The 17,027-nt window shown below is 43.8% G+C and overlaps 1 protein-coding gene across 1 annotated transcript in view; it reads left to right on the top strand.

Moving 5' to 3' along the window:
• LOC138292025 (G-protein coupled receptor 54-like) overlaps positions 1-17,027 on the top strand; it is a 78,471-nt gene that overhangs the window by 50,763 nt on the left and 10,681 nt on the right. The window contains exons 4-5 of the mRNA XM_069230352.1: positions 12,016-12,151; positions 14,938-15,176. Coding sequence (XP_069086453.1) covers positions 12,016-12,151; positions 14,938-15,176 — 375 coding nt within the window. The remainder of the gene's footprint in view (positions 1-12,015; positions 12,152-14,937; positions 15,177-17,027) is intronic.

Genomic DNA, 17,027 nt, shown 5'->3' with positions numbered 1-17,027 from the left:
GCAATATGAAGCTGGCCTCGATGGAGCCTGTGTCAGATATACCAACCAGTTTTATCCTGGACAAAAATGTTACTTTCTAAGTTAGGGCCTGATTTATATGTTGATGGTAAGGATACTCCAATGGGGTGGAGTATCCTTACTACCAACATAATGGTCCACCTGCCCGATTTAAATGTGGAAGGATCTTTGGTGTAACCAGGTGGAGACTACTCCAACTATGCCACATTTACACCCCTCCAACACCCGACAGAGTAAGGACTGCCAGAGAATGATTTTTATGTTCACCCACCTAATTTATATGGGTGGGCATACAGGTATATTTGCACTGGAAACCCTGGCAATAAGGAGCAGTAAAAACTGTCTAATGCCCCCTTACCATGTTAGACCACTTCAATGGTGGGGGGCATTGTTTTTTGTTTTCAAAAAGAAAATCCAGCTTCAGGATTTTCTTTTTGCCAATACAAGAAAAAAGGTTTGACGGATGGCTCCCTTATGTTGTCAGAGCCATGTGTCAAATTTAAATAAGCATAGACGGAAACCACCGGGATGGCAGTTCCTGCCAATGCTTCAGAAATGACTGGTGGTTATTTCTAAAGATGGCTGGCGGGAACTCCATCAGGACAGCGGAGTAGTTTATTCCATTGCCCTGATAGAGGTAACGCTGTTTCCAATATATAAATGAGGCCCTTAGTCTTTGAAGTCTCAATCCTCCACAGCATGGCACTTCCAAAACCCCAACGATCTTAGTGGATGCTTTTAGAGACTCAAAGGTTGTCAGGTAGAGGTCCACAGCAGGGTCCAGTCCAGAATCCAGAATCCAGTTGACACTGGTTGGCTAGGTACTTCCAAGAAAATGACTCCTGCTGTTTTATGCCTCCCTTAAGCCAACCAGGTCAGCCAACTGATCCTTGGAGTCCACATCTTTGTCCTGGGAACATGAGGGAGCAGATCCAGCCCTTCAGGATCCTTCTCGGGTCACAGACAGCAGGGTTAGTACTTTTCTGGCCTTCCTTAGATCCAGGAGTACTCTGAAGTGGATCCCTGGGGGTGCTACATGTATGCCTGGCACTAGCTAGTAGATGGTATGATTCCTGGCCTCTCCCCTAACCAATGAGGTAAAAGTTCTTATGCCAAAACTAGCTTTTTCAGTATTTCCCATTTGCCTTACTGTAGACAGGCCCAAAATGCAATGTTTCAGGACATTTTCAATATGGCAAAATTATTTAATTGTAATAAACTTAGGCTCTGAGAGCTGTGGTGCATGTGGGTAGTGTACTATAATAATCCTAGTGCCCTCCTACATCTAACACTAATATCCAGTTTTGAACAGGTACAGTGACCACAACAAACTCAGAGACTGATATCTAGAAGGACAAAAGCAGGGTTCTTCAGCAACCAGATAGTAGATACACCTTAATACTGTTTTTGCACCCTGTTCTCTCCCTTTCAAGTGTGCCTCAAGATGAGTCTTCTCTGCCCATTCAGGTCAGCCTATTTTTATGGTTGTGATTGTCATTTCACACCTTTTCACACCTATTCAAGGCTACTCACGGGCCGGGAAAAGCAGGAGACGCAATACAAGTTATTCTCCGGGCACATGAGGAAGTGAAAAGGTAACTTTCTAAAACGTAATTTTCCTTAATATTTATTATACATCCAGCTTCACATTTGAATTGTTTTTTAATGACTATTAAAAATAGTGTTTTAATTAGCTGGTCCCATTCCAGAAATACAGTATTATTATTTTAATCTGCAATCTGGTTTTCTACATAGCATAGTTAAGCCTGCCACAGTGAAATTAGCTTTTGAGTTCTAGCCATTATAAGTACATGTTGTTCTTAAATGATTTTTGTTAAGATCTTAAACAAGTATTATGATGTAGAACCATTCAGTCCATATAGACAATTACCTGCGCCCCTCCACTCCAGATGGCAAAAGAACAGACCAATGTGATGAAGATTATCGCAGCTGCTGGGGATGAAGGGGCTAGTTGGTGCCTGCATCAAAATAAACTTGTACTTTGTGGCCAACTGGGATGTGGAGGGAAGAGGTGAATAAGAGAAAAAGAAAAAAGGAGGGGAATAACCGGGAAGAAGGGGAGCTTTGGCTGAATGGGCAATGCCTGAGGGTGGGCACTAATATGTGTAGGGGAATGGGTTGTTCGAGTAGGTGGCTTCATGGCTAGGGATATAACAGGGGGCGGCCAAGTAGAGCAGGTTGACCTCAGGAGGTGCAGACAGTGGTTCCAGAAGCCTATCCCAAGTAGGCACAATAGAAGGCCTGATTAGGCCTCTTGCTTTTTCCCACATAGGCAGTGGCCTCTGCCCAGGGGATTATGGCCCTTCACTATTGTTCAATGAGTGGGGGTGTAGGGGGCATCGGGGACATAGTGAACAGGGGCTTTTATGCTTTTTAGATTGTTTATAGAGGTTCAGGCCCCCCACTCCCCACATGTTTATTCTAGGCACCACCATAATGGCTGAGATCTTCCAGGTCACCTTGGTTCCAGTATAGGCTCAGTTGGTGGCAGTCTAGAAGTACGTGCTTAAAAGCAGCTGCAGGGGCATGGCTGTGGTTGCAAGGTGCCTGGCACTTCTGAAAATATTCTGTGTATTTTGGCTGTGGAGAGCTAGACTCTATGGTGGATGTAAAACTCTATTCATTAAAAATAGATGATTCAGGAGATTTTGTGGGGATATTCAACTGCCCTGAACCATTCCTTAGTGTGATGTCTTAATTCCCTCTTGGCAAAGTATGTCTGTGGCATTGGGAGGCCAAGCAGCAGTAGTGTTGAGGCATTGGGAAGGGAGTCCCTGGTTACCCAGAGCCTTATTCCAGACACTGCAGTTCCACCGATAAAAGATGAGGGAGGCAGCCTGGTGGTGAGCCCAGGTGTCAAGACTGCTAAAGCCCTCTCCAGGAAGACTGTAGGTTCTGTGTGATGGTATCCTCCAGGAAGAGCCTTACGATCCAGCTGGACTGACACTGCAGGTGGGCCTCCACGTAATAGACCTCAAAATGAGAGGCTGCAGGCCCCCCAAATCAGGTAGGAGTTGCAGTTAGGATAGGGCAGCACTTCAATGGGAGTTATGCCAAATGAGTTCCCCTGAGTAGTTTATCCAAGTCATGGGAATGCCAGTGGGAGGTTAACAAAATAATGCAGGAGTTACAGGAGCAACACCATCTTAGGAATTGCCATACATCCCATTGGTGAGAGGGGTCGGGTGGGGCAACCATTCACTTAAGAGCAGAGAGATGTCACTGATGCCAAAAGGTTACCATCCTGAGCTGTATGAAAAATCCAAGATCCTAGGTTCAGATGGAAAAGTCTTCACAGTGGACTGAGGTCCCTCCCATGCACCAGTCTATATGTTTCCCTGCTGGGACTAGGGGAACAGGTGCGATTTGTCTAAGCTGACCTGGAGCTTTGACAGCATCTCAAAGGTCAACAAGAGGTCTGAAACCTTAGAAGGTCCTCTGCAATGCCCTCAAGAAAAAAATCAGATGTCATCCGTGTATAATTAGATCTTGGGGTTATGGTCCGGCATAGGTTCCCTCAGAGTTCACCCAAGCCCTGCAAGTGGTCCACCAAGGGCTGGGCTCCATTATCAAAGCTAACAGGAGGGATGAAAGAGGGTATCCCTGTTGTGTGCTCCTGCCTAACAATATCGATCCTGACATAAGGTGGCCAGTCGGACCCGGTATGCTAAAGGTGAGTGTAACAGTCAAATTAGCTGAATGGAGTTAGCTCTAAAGATACACTTGGGTTACCCCCAAGATGTGACCAGATATCTTGTTGTGATTGAAGAAGACTCCTATGCTGGCTGTGGACTGTCATGATTTGTGGCTGTCACACCAGTCTATGAATGATCCAACCTAATTGTTGTCCAGATTTGTCGCCCTCTGAGTTGGTTTTGTAATGCAGACATCACAATCACTTCAGGAGTGGTGCCTCCTCCTTTCAGAGGAGACAGGGACAGAGTGAGGGCTTGTCAACCTCTTTCCATTTAATATCTATGGAATGTGTTCAATGCTGCTCACGTCTCAGTGTATTGTGCAACTGTAAAGACATGTTAACATTCAATTTCTACATGTCCTTCTTTTATATATCATGTGTCCAGGTACCAAGTTAAAAGTGGCCCCCATTGGTGAACCAGAAAGTTTAAAAAAAGTTGCCCATGTTTGCAAATTGGAGCAATTTTGTAATTGCAAAGACAAGCTGTATATATGTTTTGCAGGCAAGTCAACAGTAAAACTCCCCAGCAGAACATGAAACAGGACCACAAACAGCCAATAACTGGCCCACACACTGACCTGTCAGACCAGCCCATCAGGCACTGCCTGATTGCCTTATAGACCAGTCCTACCCTGCCCTCCATCTTGGCTGGAAGGCTTACTTAGAGGTGACTTATTAATATGTAAAACCTGTTTACCTGTCAAAAAGTGTTTACTTTGACAGGTTCCAGGGCATATTTTGCAATTTTACAGCCAAGCTACAATGGGAGGCCTGAATTAACATTTGCACCACCACCACTACAGTGAATGGCACAATAGGTGGTGCATTCCGCAAGGGGCATTAACTTCCAGGCTGTGGGTACATTTTGTACCATATACTAGGAACATATTCTAATGAGAAACACGTCAATTCAACCATGTTAAAATGGGGAGCCCAGACAGTTTACTACTGGTTAGCAGGGGTAAAGTGTACAAAGTTCTAAAGCCAGCAAAATATAGGGTCCTTCAAAAGCTAAAACATCCGGGTTGACCACACAGAAAAGGCAGATATCCTACACTAAAGATGTCCACCTAGGTAGCTTTGTACAGACTGAAAATGGCCAGTAACAGTGTGGAGCTCAACTCCACTTGCGTTGCTGGTGAGGCAGAGTAAAAGGTGCAACCTTTGGCATGGAGGGCTATGTTGGCAAGAAAGGAGGCAAGCTACTTTCTTTTACCTCAGTGACCAATAAGAGTTGGTTAAAGAGTACAGTGTGGTGGCCAGTACTAAAAGCCACCGAGCTGCTGAGTAATATGAGCATGCAGGCAGAGCGTGTATGTCAGAATATTGAAGAGAAACATATTGCCACTATATTATAAAGTTAAATATATAGAATATATTTATTGTTCTTTACTTCACATCTACAGTACCTTAAAGAGGTAGTTGTGTGCATGTGTGTGTGTGGCATATGTGGAGACAGGAAGAGTACATTTTTAACTTATGTTATATACACACACTTGTAACAGTCAATATTTTGGCCACAATATTTCGGCAGGATGATATTAAAGACTAGGGAACATATTTGCAAACCCCATGGAATAGGGCAGCACAGCAAGTGACCTTGCTGCACTCCCCTGCGTCACAGGAAAAGGGCAGAAATACACCATGTGTGCAAGTTACTGTTCATTTCTGTCCTTTCCCACTGTGCTGGGGCACAAATTGCTGCCTAATGCCAACACAGGCACCCTTGCACCGTGATCCACGGGGTGTCTGTGTTGTCATGCAGGATTGTTTTTGTGCAGAAAGGGAAATCCAGAGAGGCATTTTCTTTTTTCTATGTGTGCTGCAGAATGCAGCACACATGGAAAGAGGAAACAAGGAGAAATAAAGATATTTATCCTAGTTGCGACTGCCCTGTGGAGACGTACAGTTATGATGCACTCCCAGGTTTACAGATTCTTGTAAATCTGTGAATGCGTCAAAACCCATAGTTGTTGCATGGGAACACCCACCGCAATGCCCATGGTAGGCCTCCTTGATGCAGTGTAAGGCAATGCAGCGACTTGCGCTGTGTTGTCTTACACCTTATCTAAATGGCCATGAAAAGTCACACAAAGTGGCTTTGCGCAGCCATGTGAATATGGGTCTGCAGTATGCGCCGCCAGTGTGTCACAAAAAGTGACACACCAGCGGTGCACAGACTTGTAAATATGCCCCTGGCTAGGATCTAGGGAGAAGAGCACTTATTTTCTGACATTCTTTACTGCAGCATCTCTCCGTGGTGGAGGGCAGAGCCCTGGCTGGAAGCTTCGAAGCTTCTAGAAAGTGCGTGTGTGATTCCTTTGTCAGATTGCCTCAAGTTTACTCTTAGTCAGGCTTTGTAATTTGAGCATAAGCCTTGGTCAATGCCTAGCGTTGTATATTTCCACCCTCCTCGCAGTAAAATCTGCACACCACATGTCTTGGTTTATATAGCAGAGGGCTAAAATAGGGTTAAAACAAGAGCATTGTCATGTGTAGTTTTCGGCATACATTTTTTATTTGATTTTACAAATGAAACGTTTAGATGAAAGGGGGAAGCACAAACCACAAACTCCTATTTTGGTGTGAAAAAAGTAGTTTATTGCTGCCAGGTGTCCATCACAAAATAAACCCTTTTGCCTTTACAAAACTAAGCCTCACTGTGCACAAAGCACCTAAATGTACTGATCCCTCACCCCTAAAGTACCCGTCCCCTCTTCACAGTAAGGGCCATATTTATACTTTTTGACGCAAAACTGCGCTAACGCAGTTTTGCGGCAAACAAAAATTAGCGTTAGCCGCCGGCGCTGTCTGGTGTGCGTTGAAAAAAACGACGTACACCAGGCAGCGCCGGCGTAGGGGGAAAATGGCATATGGGCGTCCACAAATGGTGCAAGTCAGGCTGAGGCAAAAAAATCGCCACAACCCAATTTGCGCCATTTTTTTACGACGCCCATCCCCCATTGAAATGACTCCTGCCTTAGCAAAGACAGGAGTCATGCCCCCTTGCCCAATGGCCATGCCCAGGGGACTTCTGTCCCCTGGGCATGGTCATTGGGCATAGTGGCATGTAGGGGGGCACAAATCAGGCCCCCCTATGCCACAAAAAAAAAAAAAGAAAATACTTACCTGGACTTACCTTAATGTCCCTGGGGTGGGTCCCTCCATCCTTGGGTGTCCTCCTGGGGTGGGCAAGGGTGGCAGGGGGTGTCCCTGGGGGCATTCTGAGCCCACAGGTCCCTTAACGCCTGCCCTGACCCAGGCGCTAAAATCCGGCGCTAATGCGGGTTTTTTAGACCCGCCCACTCCCGGGTGTCATTTTTGCCCGGGAGTATAAATACGACACATATGCATCGGAGTCATTTTTTAAGACGGGAACGCCTACCTTGCATATCATTAACGCAAGGAAGGTGTTCAAGCAAAAAAATGACGCTAACTCCATGAACTTTGGCGCTAGACGCGTCTAACGCCAAAGTATAAATATGGAGTTAGTTTTGCGTCGAATTTGCGTCGAAAAAAACGACGAAAATTTGGCGCAAACGGAGTATAAATATGCCCCTAAATTTCTTATAACTTCTTAAATCCTACCCTGCTGTTAATATTTCAGTGTTTAACTCTCCTACCACATAACCTACAGGTATAATTATCTGTTTACATTCCTACATTATAACTTTGAATTCCTTGTTTCTTCCCTGTTTAATTTTGTGTTGACACCCCTTAATTTTCCTGTTCACGTGTAGCAACAAGAAAAACCTTGTTCTAGAATCATGTCAACTTGACGGCCAACCACAATGTACCTGCTTCAAGTGACAACATGGGATACATCCCAGCCCCTGCATACCTGACACTACTTAAAGCAAGTCTGAAGCCGAATAAAATAAAAACACATGATCTAGACAATAAAAACTTGGATAGGTGGGAGGGGAACAAATACTGAACCTGCTACCCGGTCATCAACAATTCAGAAAGAAGGAGCTAATTCTAAAATGGCTGCATTTTGTAATTGGGCAGCTGGCCTAAACTAAAAAGCCCAAAATAGCCCAATTGACGTCAGAGCTGAACTATTCCCCCCAATCAACTCAGGGAACAGACCTCCCTCCCGTCGGTTGCCCCCCCAAAACCCATTGCAATTTTTGGACCAGCGTTAACCAGCATACAGGGAGGCCGAGAAATGTTGTCCATGTTTTAACAATGTCTTCCTCAAGGAAAACAATAACGCATCACAGATTCCATACTATCCTAGATTGCCATAGTCCTCCAACTCTCAACTCACAATAATACCACATTATGACAATGTATTCAGATAATTCTTAAAGTTTACTATTCTTTAAAGTGATATAAAAATATTTTAATGTACTATATAAATGTAACTTAATTTAGAATATTTGCTACTGACATAGAACTATTAAAATAAAGAATTACAGAACGTTATCTTATCAAAGTAAATGTGTATTTAATAATGACAATAACGATATATTAGTCACATTTACAATAATTTTTAAAAAAACCTACCTCCTTAACATTTTTTTAATGTAATATGTAGTCAATTTTGTTAAATGTTATGTGTTGAATTAATTTAAATAAGTTTTTAATTGTTTGATAAAAGTTTAAGCATTATTGTTTTTTCGTTTATTCTGTTTAATATTAACATTTATAATTTAACATTAGCCGTTATGGAGTTTTATTTTATTTCCCTGCCTCCACTTATTTTCTGTGAGATTGTGTTGCAGAATATATTGGTGGACAAGTGTGGTGTTTGACTTACTAAATTACTCCCATTTAGTAGTAAGTATTCCCCATTATCTAGCCACTTCCCATTGTCCACCCCACATTTCCTACAAAACGTATACATCTGTGTGCAGAAAACTCTTTGATGAATATCTCTGCATAGAAAAGATAAGAGAGGCAAAGGGCTCCGCCAAAAGTTTATGAATTGCATTTTGTACTTCAGAAATGTAGTTTGTGAATCAGTCCCATAGTTTTAAAAAGTGACTGAGATACCGACTATGAAGGACCTGTAGTGAGTTGTGTTTTTGAACAGCAGCTGTAATAGCATGGTACGGTTTTTAGGTTGAGCGCACAAGCGCTTTGACTTGCTGTAAGTAGTTTGGGCTTTTAACCATGCCCATGTCACGCCCATCACGTTCACTCGTTCGTGGGCTTGCCTTTAAAAAATCACTTGATGTAATTGGTAAATGCTTTACGTTTGTCCCGCCTTGAGATTGTTTTTGTCACATCTTGCAGACTGTTACATGGAATACTGCATGATTGCCAATATACTTCAGCGTGGGCGAACTATTTCTTTTGTCTCTCCCCATTGTGCTGCATGATGGCCATGGCGCTCACAGCGCGAACAGGCACAGCAGCGTGAACTTGATCAATGGTATTGAAGCGCAGGTCACATTGTTCACAGTTAACTAATCAGAGTCATTTCTTTTGGCTTTTCCCTTAAAACACTTGAAATTGGTGAATACTTTACATATAACAGAAATCCTCCAAGCAAAAGCGGCTATCCCAGCACAGTGGGAGAGCCGATACTAAAATATTGTAATGTTTTGCAGGGCATTACCTTTATAAAACATTTTTACTCAGTACTCAGCTGTGGTGGTCCTTGGACAATAGGACCACCACCAAACACGTTCATGACAATGTGCTCTTTCTGTCTTCATCATCTTTGTGTCCCCATTCTAGGTTAGTGTGGACCCTAAAATATTAACCCCCTCCTATCATGCAGTGTCTGTTTAAGCTCTTTCATGGTTGGAACTTTTATTTTCCAGCTGGGAATAGCTTGTGTTTTAAGGGCCTTGTTTGTAATATCATTGTTATAGGCCTGCTATCCTGAATATATATATAATGTGCTATGTTCTCTAGGGGCTATATATAAGGTTATACTGCATTATTGATTGTCATATTCTTTTTGTGTGGTTGTGTCTAGGGGCTAACTACATGACCAGGTTTCTTACAAATGCTGTTTTCATTGTGGTATCCTCTTGGGGCTCTTCTAAGCATTACAGTCATATCAACAAATTAAAATATTTATGGCATGGAAACTTGTCCATGATACTTTGCAGGGCATTACTTTTACAAAACAGGTTTGCTCATAACTCAGCATGTGGGGGTCCTAGGACAATGTTACCATCTTCAAAACATTGTCCACAATGTGCTGTTTCTGTCTACATCAACTCTGGGTCCCCACACCATGTTGGTGGAGACTCCATAATAATAAACCCTAACACCATTCATTATCTTTTTAAGTGTTTACATGGTTGGAACTTTTGTTTTACAGCTGAGAGAAGTTATGTTTTATGGGCCTTGCATGCAATATCAGTGCAATAGTTCTGCTAGTCTTGAAAATGTGTAAGTACTATGCCCTTTAGGGGTTAAATAGATGGTTACACTGTATTATTTTCTCCCATTCTATTTTCATGTGGTTATGCTTTCTACGTACTGGCTGTATGGTTGCAGGTCCATGTTCCTTCCAAATGTTATTTTTATTGTGGTGTCCTTTAGGAGCTGTTCTGAGCATTGCAGTCAACATACTATAATATTTGCAGCATGAAAACTCGGCTCGTAACGCTTTGCAGGGCATTAATTTTACAAAAACGTTTTGCTCATAACTCAGCCTGTGGTGGTCCTAGGACAATGAGACCACCTTCAAAACACTCTTTCTGTCTATATCATCTCTGGGTCCCCACACCAGGTTAATGGGGACCCCAAAATAAGAACCACTCAGTGTCTTTTAAACTTTCTCATGGATAAACCTTTTGTTTTACAGCTGAGAGACAATTTGTTTTACATGTCTTCTTCGTAATATCATTGCAGTAGGCCTGCTAGCCCTAAAATAGCTCTCTAAGGGCTAAGCATATGATTACATTGCATTACTTTCTCCTGTTTTTTAATGGGGTTATCCCCTTTAGGGACTAACAGTATGGTTACATGACCATGTTTCTTACAAGTGATATTTTGTTATGGTGCCCTCTAGGGACTGCTTTGAGCATTACAGTCTAATGCCAAAAGTTTATTTTTGATAAAGGTTTATATGATAATTGTATATGTTTTGACCATAATTCAGGCCAACTTAACATCCTTATTACACTATAACTGTTTGAATGCTCTTGCTATGCTTGGGTGACCCTTCTGGTTTATTTCTCCTCTGTGGTGGTCTTGTGTATTTTGGGGGGGAATTGTGTTAGCCAGCCAGCAATTCTTGAGGTGGGGTGGTGAAAGTGGTATTCTATTGGAATTAGCATGGCAGATTTAAATTAGAATGCTAAATGACAACAATTTCAATTTTTTGCTGCAGAGAGAGGAAAAAAGGAAATGGAAGTGCTTTCGGTATATGTAGGGCCACTGGAATTATATGGCAGGAAAAGACAAGATTATAAGGCAGGGTTGACCAAGTTATGTCATAAGAAAAGTCCAGTTATGAATTTACAATGCCAATAGCTCTAACTCAAGCAAATGCGAGACCTATCGCATTGCAAATGCCTGTTTTAAGACATGCAGTAATAGTGGTGTAACGGTTTTGAGATGTGCAGTAATTGTGTGACAATGGCATTAAAGGTTCTGATCGCTGTTCTACAGTATTGTCAGTAAAGGTTGTGCACTTGCATGGATGCATGTTCTTAGGAGCTTGAGCTATTGTGTTGAAGAACTAAAAAGAATGCTGCAAGTTTGTCCATAAAATGTTAAGACTGCATTAGAGTATGACATTATGGTAAGATCTCACTTTTCAGGAGGGCACTATATTGGTCAAGTTTAGTCTTCATTTGAGGATTGTGCAATAATAAAGAGCTGTTGTTAAAGTATACTGTGGAGTGAAAGTGCCACAATACCGTACTTCTAACAGCTGAACAGTGTGTGGAGAGTCCGTGGAGCCGACTGATTGGTTGTGGTTGACATGAGAAGTTCTTGGTTGCAAAATGGCCGTCCAATTTACTCTATCCCTAATCCTCTCCATGTGGTATTGCAATGTGTGCCTCCGTGATAAAATCACCATCCTGTTTTCACATTTTCCTCCATCTTGTCGCTCCCTGTCCCATGTACAACCACCAGCATGAGAGTTGAAATATATTGATTGTATGACCACTTGCAGAGATTAGCTCGGAACTACACAGTGGGTGAGTGGTGAACTCCGGTAAGCAGTCATTCACTCATCCCCTCTAGGGCAAGATTTAGTTCAATCAACACATGTAAGGACTTACAGCATGTTTATGCACCAATCTTACATCACCCTTTGTCTTGCTTCCTAAGCTGAGATATTTTTTTCTTCTGTATAGGTGACCGTCCAGGCAACTTGCATCACTCTTACTGCCATGAGTGTGGACCGCTGTTATGCCACGCTGTTTCCTCTGCAGTCTCTCCGTCACCGAACCCCTCGCGTTGCCATGGCAGTCAGTGTTGCGATATGGATTGGTACGTACCTCCATTGATGTTTCCCACATTGCATTGTGAGTGTAAAATTATTCACAAATAAAGTATGCCCAAATAGCATAATTTATTAGCATTATGTATATTTTTCCAGTGCCATGTTCTCTTTATATTGATTTTGAGTGCACTGTAGAGTCAACTAGTGCTTCATATTCTGACATTTCCTAGACACTGTTTGATCCCAGTAAAGTGTTTGCATGTGGCGTTGAGTCAAGCAGGCAGATCAACCATATCTACACCTCCTTGATTTCAAATGCAAGATGTAACAAACTGAGATGGCAGTAAATACTTAGGAAGGAAGAATACCTACTGTCTGTAGGATAGCCACCGGCTTTGATCATAAGGAAAACACGGCTCAAGAGGACTGGTGCATCCTGGGAGAGAGTTCCCTGTGTTTCTGTGACGCCTGAGAACTCAGTGCTGAGTTTGTAAAAATAACCAGTGCAGGGGCCCAGAGAATTTTGTAGTAACCTACTGCCAGTGCTGCTGAAAGCCATTGTTGCTGAATGCCTAGGCTGTCTAGTCTTGATTCCACGTCATCCATTTTTATTCACCACCCTAGGTGTCTGTCTTCTTACCTCACTCTTGTAGGTTATTTTTAATCCCTGCTTTCCATATTTGTCACTGTTCTCCTTCTTTCTCCCTTGCACTGGGTCAATGTTTGATGATGTAAAATACGTCCTGGGCCTGGAAAATGAGTGCTGGTGTCCTCCACCTACAACCACCGGCACCAATGAAGCAGTGGAGAAGCTGGACAGAATCAGTCTCAGGAGAGGGAGAGAACCTGCATTTGTCATGAGTGGGAGTGGTTGTGTCCTGAGGCTGCAGGAGAACATCCTTGCAAAGGCTGGTAGGCAGGGAACGTGTGTCCTCGTGTTGTGCAGGGTCACAAAGAACTCTAAGCAAAGGATGCTGCATACAAAGCACAACCAGCGTTTATGGAAGGTGTCTGGAGGGAAGAAGGTGAAAGGAGAAGAGGCTGGGAGCTATATGAATAAAACGTTTGGCTCTCCTGCAGACAGGAAAAGTTACCAGGCGTTTCTAAGCCATTGACTGGTGTAATTATTTTATTTCTATGTCATAGTTTTTCATCACTGGTAAAACTACAGGATTGTTCGTTCAAACCACCCAATAAAGTTCTGCATTCTCTCCTTTCTAACCTTCTGATGGAGATTAATTTACGCATCGCGGATAGTGCTGTTGTCATGGGGTGCCACCCTTCCTCCATGAGCCACACAGGAGTGATGAATTCCTTAAGTCTATGATGCTGTATGCGGATTGGTGTTTCATCCAGGTGTTTTTTTATGCTATACTTAGCTTGCTGCCATGCAGGTGGTTTGCGTAAGTTACACTGTGCAGCCAAACCCATCCATTTCTCTGAGAAAACCCCTGCTTACCATGAAGTACAAGTAAGAGACCAGAGGAATTAGTGTAGTAAATGAGAGGTACAAAGGGGCTGGCTGTATAGAGACCCTCAAGATTGCACCCTGGTGACAGTTCAGGGGCGATTGTAACTGAGATGGGCAGAGGACGTTATTGATTCTCAAAGAGTTGCAACCTTGGGACCTGATTCAACCCTACAGACTGAAAAGAGACAGAGGCAGTGAACTCATGAAGAGGGATCTGCTTTCGGATGACCAACACACACATACTGCTATGAAGCAGGAAACCTTTTAACTACTTAATTTTATCCTCAAAGCTGGGTAACATTAGGCCATGATTTAAAAAATAATCCCAGCAAATTGGTTGAGAAAATGGAAGAGCTAACAATGACAGATGGCATGTGCCAATGAAAATGCAAAGTCCAGGTTATCACAGGATAGCTAACCACAACTGTCACACTTAGACCAGACCATTTCCCTAGTGGTGTAACAGTAGCCTCTGCAGACCTCATAGTGTGAAGGGGGACCCCTGAGCTCCAGGGGGTCTCCCCTCATCTTGGTACTGCCACTCAACCGCTGCCCGTCCTTTAGGGCGGAGGGGCCACGCCCCCCACCTTTTGCCCCTCATGAAGAGTGCCTGTCAGGCTGAGCAAAGGTCAGCCTGACAGACACTCTTCATTTTCAGATCAGGCAGCCAGGAGCGAGACATGTGAGATTTGCGCAGACTCCTGGCTGCCTGAGCTGAACTTTGTTGGGCTGAAGAGGTCACAGCTACTATGGGCGTGACCTCCTCAGCTCAGCAAAGGTGCCCCAAGGCACTTCCCCTCAGTGACGAGAGGAAGCGTCACCCACTGACTCTGACCTGGGTGCTTAAGGTTTAAGCCCTGAAGCAACCAGGGCGAGTGTCAATCAGTGAAAACTCGTCACAGAGTGGGGAGGGGTCAGGAGTCTCACTGACCCCATCCCATTCTGTGACAAAGTTGGGACTGCTGCCTTCCCTCACTGTTTGACCTAATGTCAGCCAGTGAGGGAAGGTAGCAGTACCAACCCTCTTGGGACTTCTGAGGCAGAGCTGAAGGTAAGTGTGTGTTTTTTTTTTTTAAATGAATGTTTGGTGCGTGCGTGTATGTTTGAATGGATGTGTGTGTGCGCGTTTGTGTGAATGAATGAGTGTGTGTGCTTCCCGTCCGCCCCCTCCCTTCTAAAATTACCGCCTGCCACTGCCGCCATTGCATCTGCTACAGCCTGATGTTGAAAACTTGACTTCTTAGACGACACTGTCATTGTTTCTTGCCATTTGGATATAATATTGAAAGTGTTGTTACTTGGCAAGAGTGATGTCAAACTGCTATCTCAGTTTATTCCCTTTCATGGTGTTTGTTTTTGTAGGATCCTTTCTCTTGTCTCTGCCCGTGGCCATGTACCACCGCATTGAAGTTGGATACTGGTATGGCCTGCGTACCTACTGCACAGAAGCCTTCCCCACAGAGGCACAGAAGAAGGGATTTCTGCTGTACACCTTCCTGGCCGTTTACCTTCTGCCTCTGGTCACCATATGCGTCTGCTACTCTATCATGCTGAAGCGGGTGGGACAGCCGGTGGTAGAACCTATTGATAACAATTACCAGGTAAGCATTTACAATAATTAAGTAGAACCCTCTAATGCTGAAGCATGTGTGCCCATGCATGACAACTACCAGGGAAGGCACCTTTATGGTGGCATGCTACTCTGGCATGCTGAAGACGGTTGGGCAAGACGTTGTGAAGCCTATCTGTATTGCCCTCCACATAAGTGGTACCAATAATCCACACCGCCGGCATTCTCGAAAGGCCCTACAATGGATACACTCCTTCCTGTCTGGCCAAACACAGAGAGTTAGACTCCCACCTTACCTGTCAGAACCTACATAGATCAGCTGCAGAGTTCCAAAGGACTTCTCCCTGAGCCCCACACTCTTCAGCGTCTACATGGCCTCTCTCGCATCCATTGTCAGGGACCACGGGCTAAACATCATCTCCTACGCCGATACCCAGCTGATCATCTCACTGATTGAAAGCCCCACAACTGCCAAGAAGAATTTCCACAATGGGATGGAAGCCGTCGCTGCCTGGATGAAAGACAGCTGCCCCAAGCTCAACTCTTACAAGACCGAGAGCCTCATCCTTGGACCATCCACATCAGCCTGGGACGACTCCTGGTGGCCATCGACCCTCAGCACCCTCCACCCCAACAAACCACGCAACCAACCTCGGCGTCATCCTGGACTCATCGCTCACCATGACCTGCCAAGTCAACTCAGTCACATCCTGCTGGTTTCACACACTCCGACTTCTCTGGAAGATCTACAAATGGATCCCAAAGGACTGCCGCAAAACAGTAACCTATGCCCTGGTTACCAGCAGACTCAACTATAGCAACATCCTCTACGCCGGTACCACCCAGAAGAACCTCAGGAAATTACAGCACATTCAAAACTCCTCTGCCAGACTCATCCTGGACATTCCCCTCTGCAAACATATTTTCAATCACCTAAGAGACCTCCACTGGCTCCCTATCAAGAAGAGAATGAACTTCAAGTTTCTTGTCCACGCTTACAAGGCCCTCCACAAGCTAGGACCCGCCTACCTCAACCACTGCATCACCTTTTAGTCCCCCATCAGACCTCTCTGCTCTGCTTAACAATCACTAGCCACCATACCCCAAATACAGAAGACCTCAGCTTGTGGGAGATCCTTTGCCTACCTCACAGCAAATGGAACACTCTGCCCCTGCACCTCAGGCAGTCACCATTGCTACCCCAATTCAGGAAGGACCTTAAAATCTGGCTCTTTGACTGCAGCTCAAAGGACAAACTCCCTGAGCACCTTGAGACCCGTACGGGTGAGTAGTTGTGCTCTATAAACCCTGATTTGATTTGAATCCAGGTGGCAAAGCATTGGCGTTGACTTGACCACAGACTTTTCGTTACATTTTTTGCACTATGTACTCCAAAGCAGTTTCAATGTTTTGTAAAATGAACCATTAGTGCTGGTGAGCATGCCCTCTTTTCTAATGATATCTGTGTGCTATGCATCTTTATAGGAAATTATTACAGAGGTAATTAGTTACAGATATCCTATGCAGAAAACCAATCAAACACTTCTAAACTGGCAGCGCACAGTGATTCTAATAGCGTTTACTTTTTGCAAATGTAAACCATTCTTTTCCTATTTTATTGGTATGTGGACTTCCCATTTGTTAAGATTTTAAAATATTCTTTGAAGCCAGTTTTGTACCTTAAATTGTTATATTTTTTCGTCTAGCCGAGCACTGAATTTTTAGTAAAGGGTTTCTATGTCACATACTTTTTACAAAACCATCTCTTTAAAAAAAGAGTTTCTCTTCATTTCGACCACTAATCTTTTTCTACAGTTTGCAACAAAACACATAATTTCAAGAACTGTTGTGAAACAGAAGACCAAAAGCTGCAGTACAACTA

Source organism: Pleurodeles waltl, chromosome 4_2 (genome assembly GCF_031143425.1).
Source record: "Pleurodeles waltl isolate 20211129_DDA chromosome 4_2, aPleWal1.hap1.20221129, whole genome shotgun sequence".
NCBI classification, from domain to species: Eukaryota; Metazoa; Chordata; class Amphibia; order Caudata; family Salamandridae; genus Pleurodeles; species Pleurodeles waltl.
Note: the sequence above shows the minus strand (reverse complement) of the source record. Positions and strands in the feature narration are given on the sequence as shown.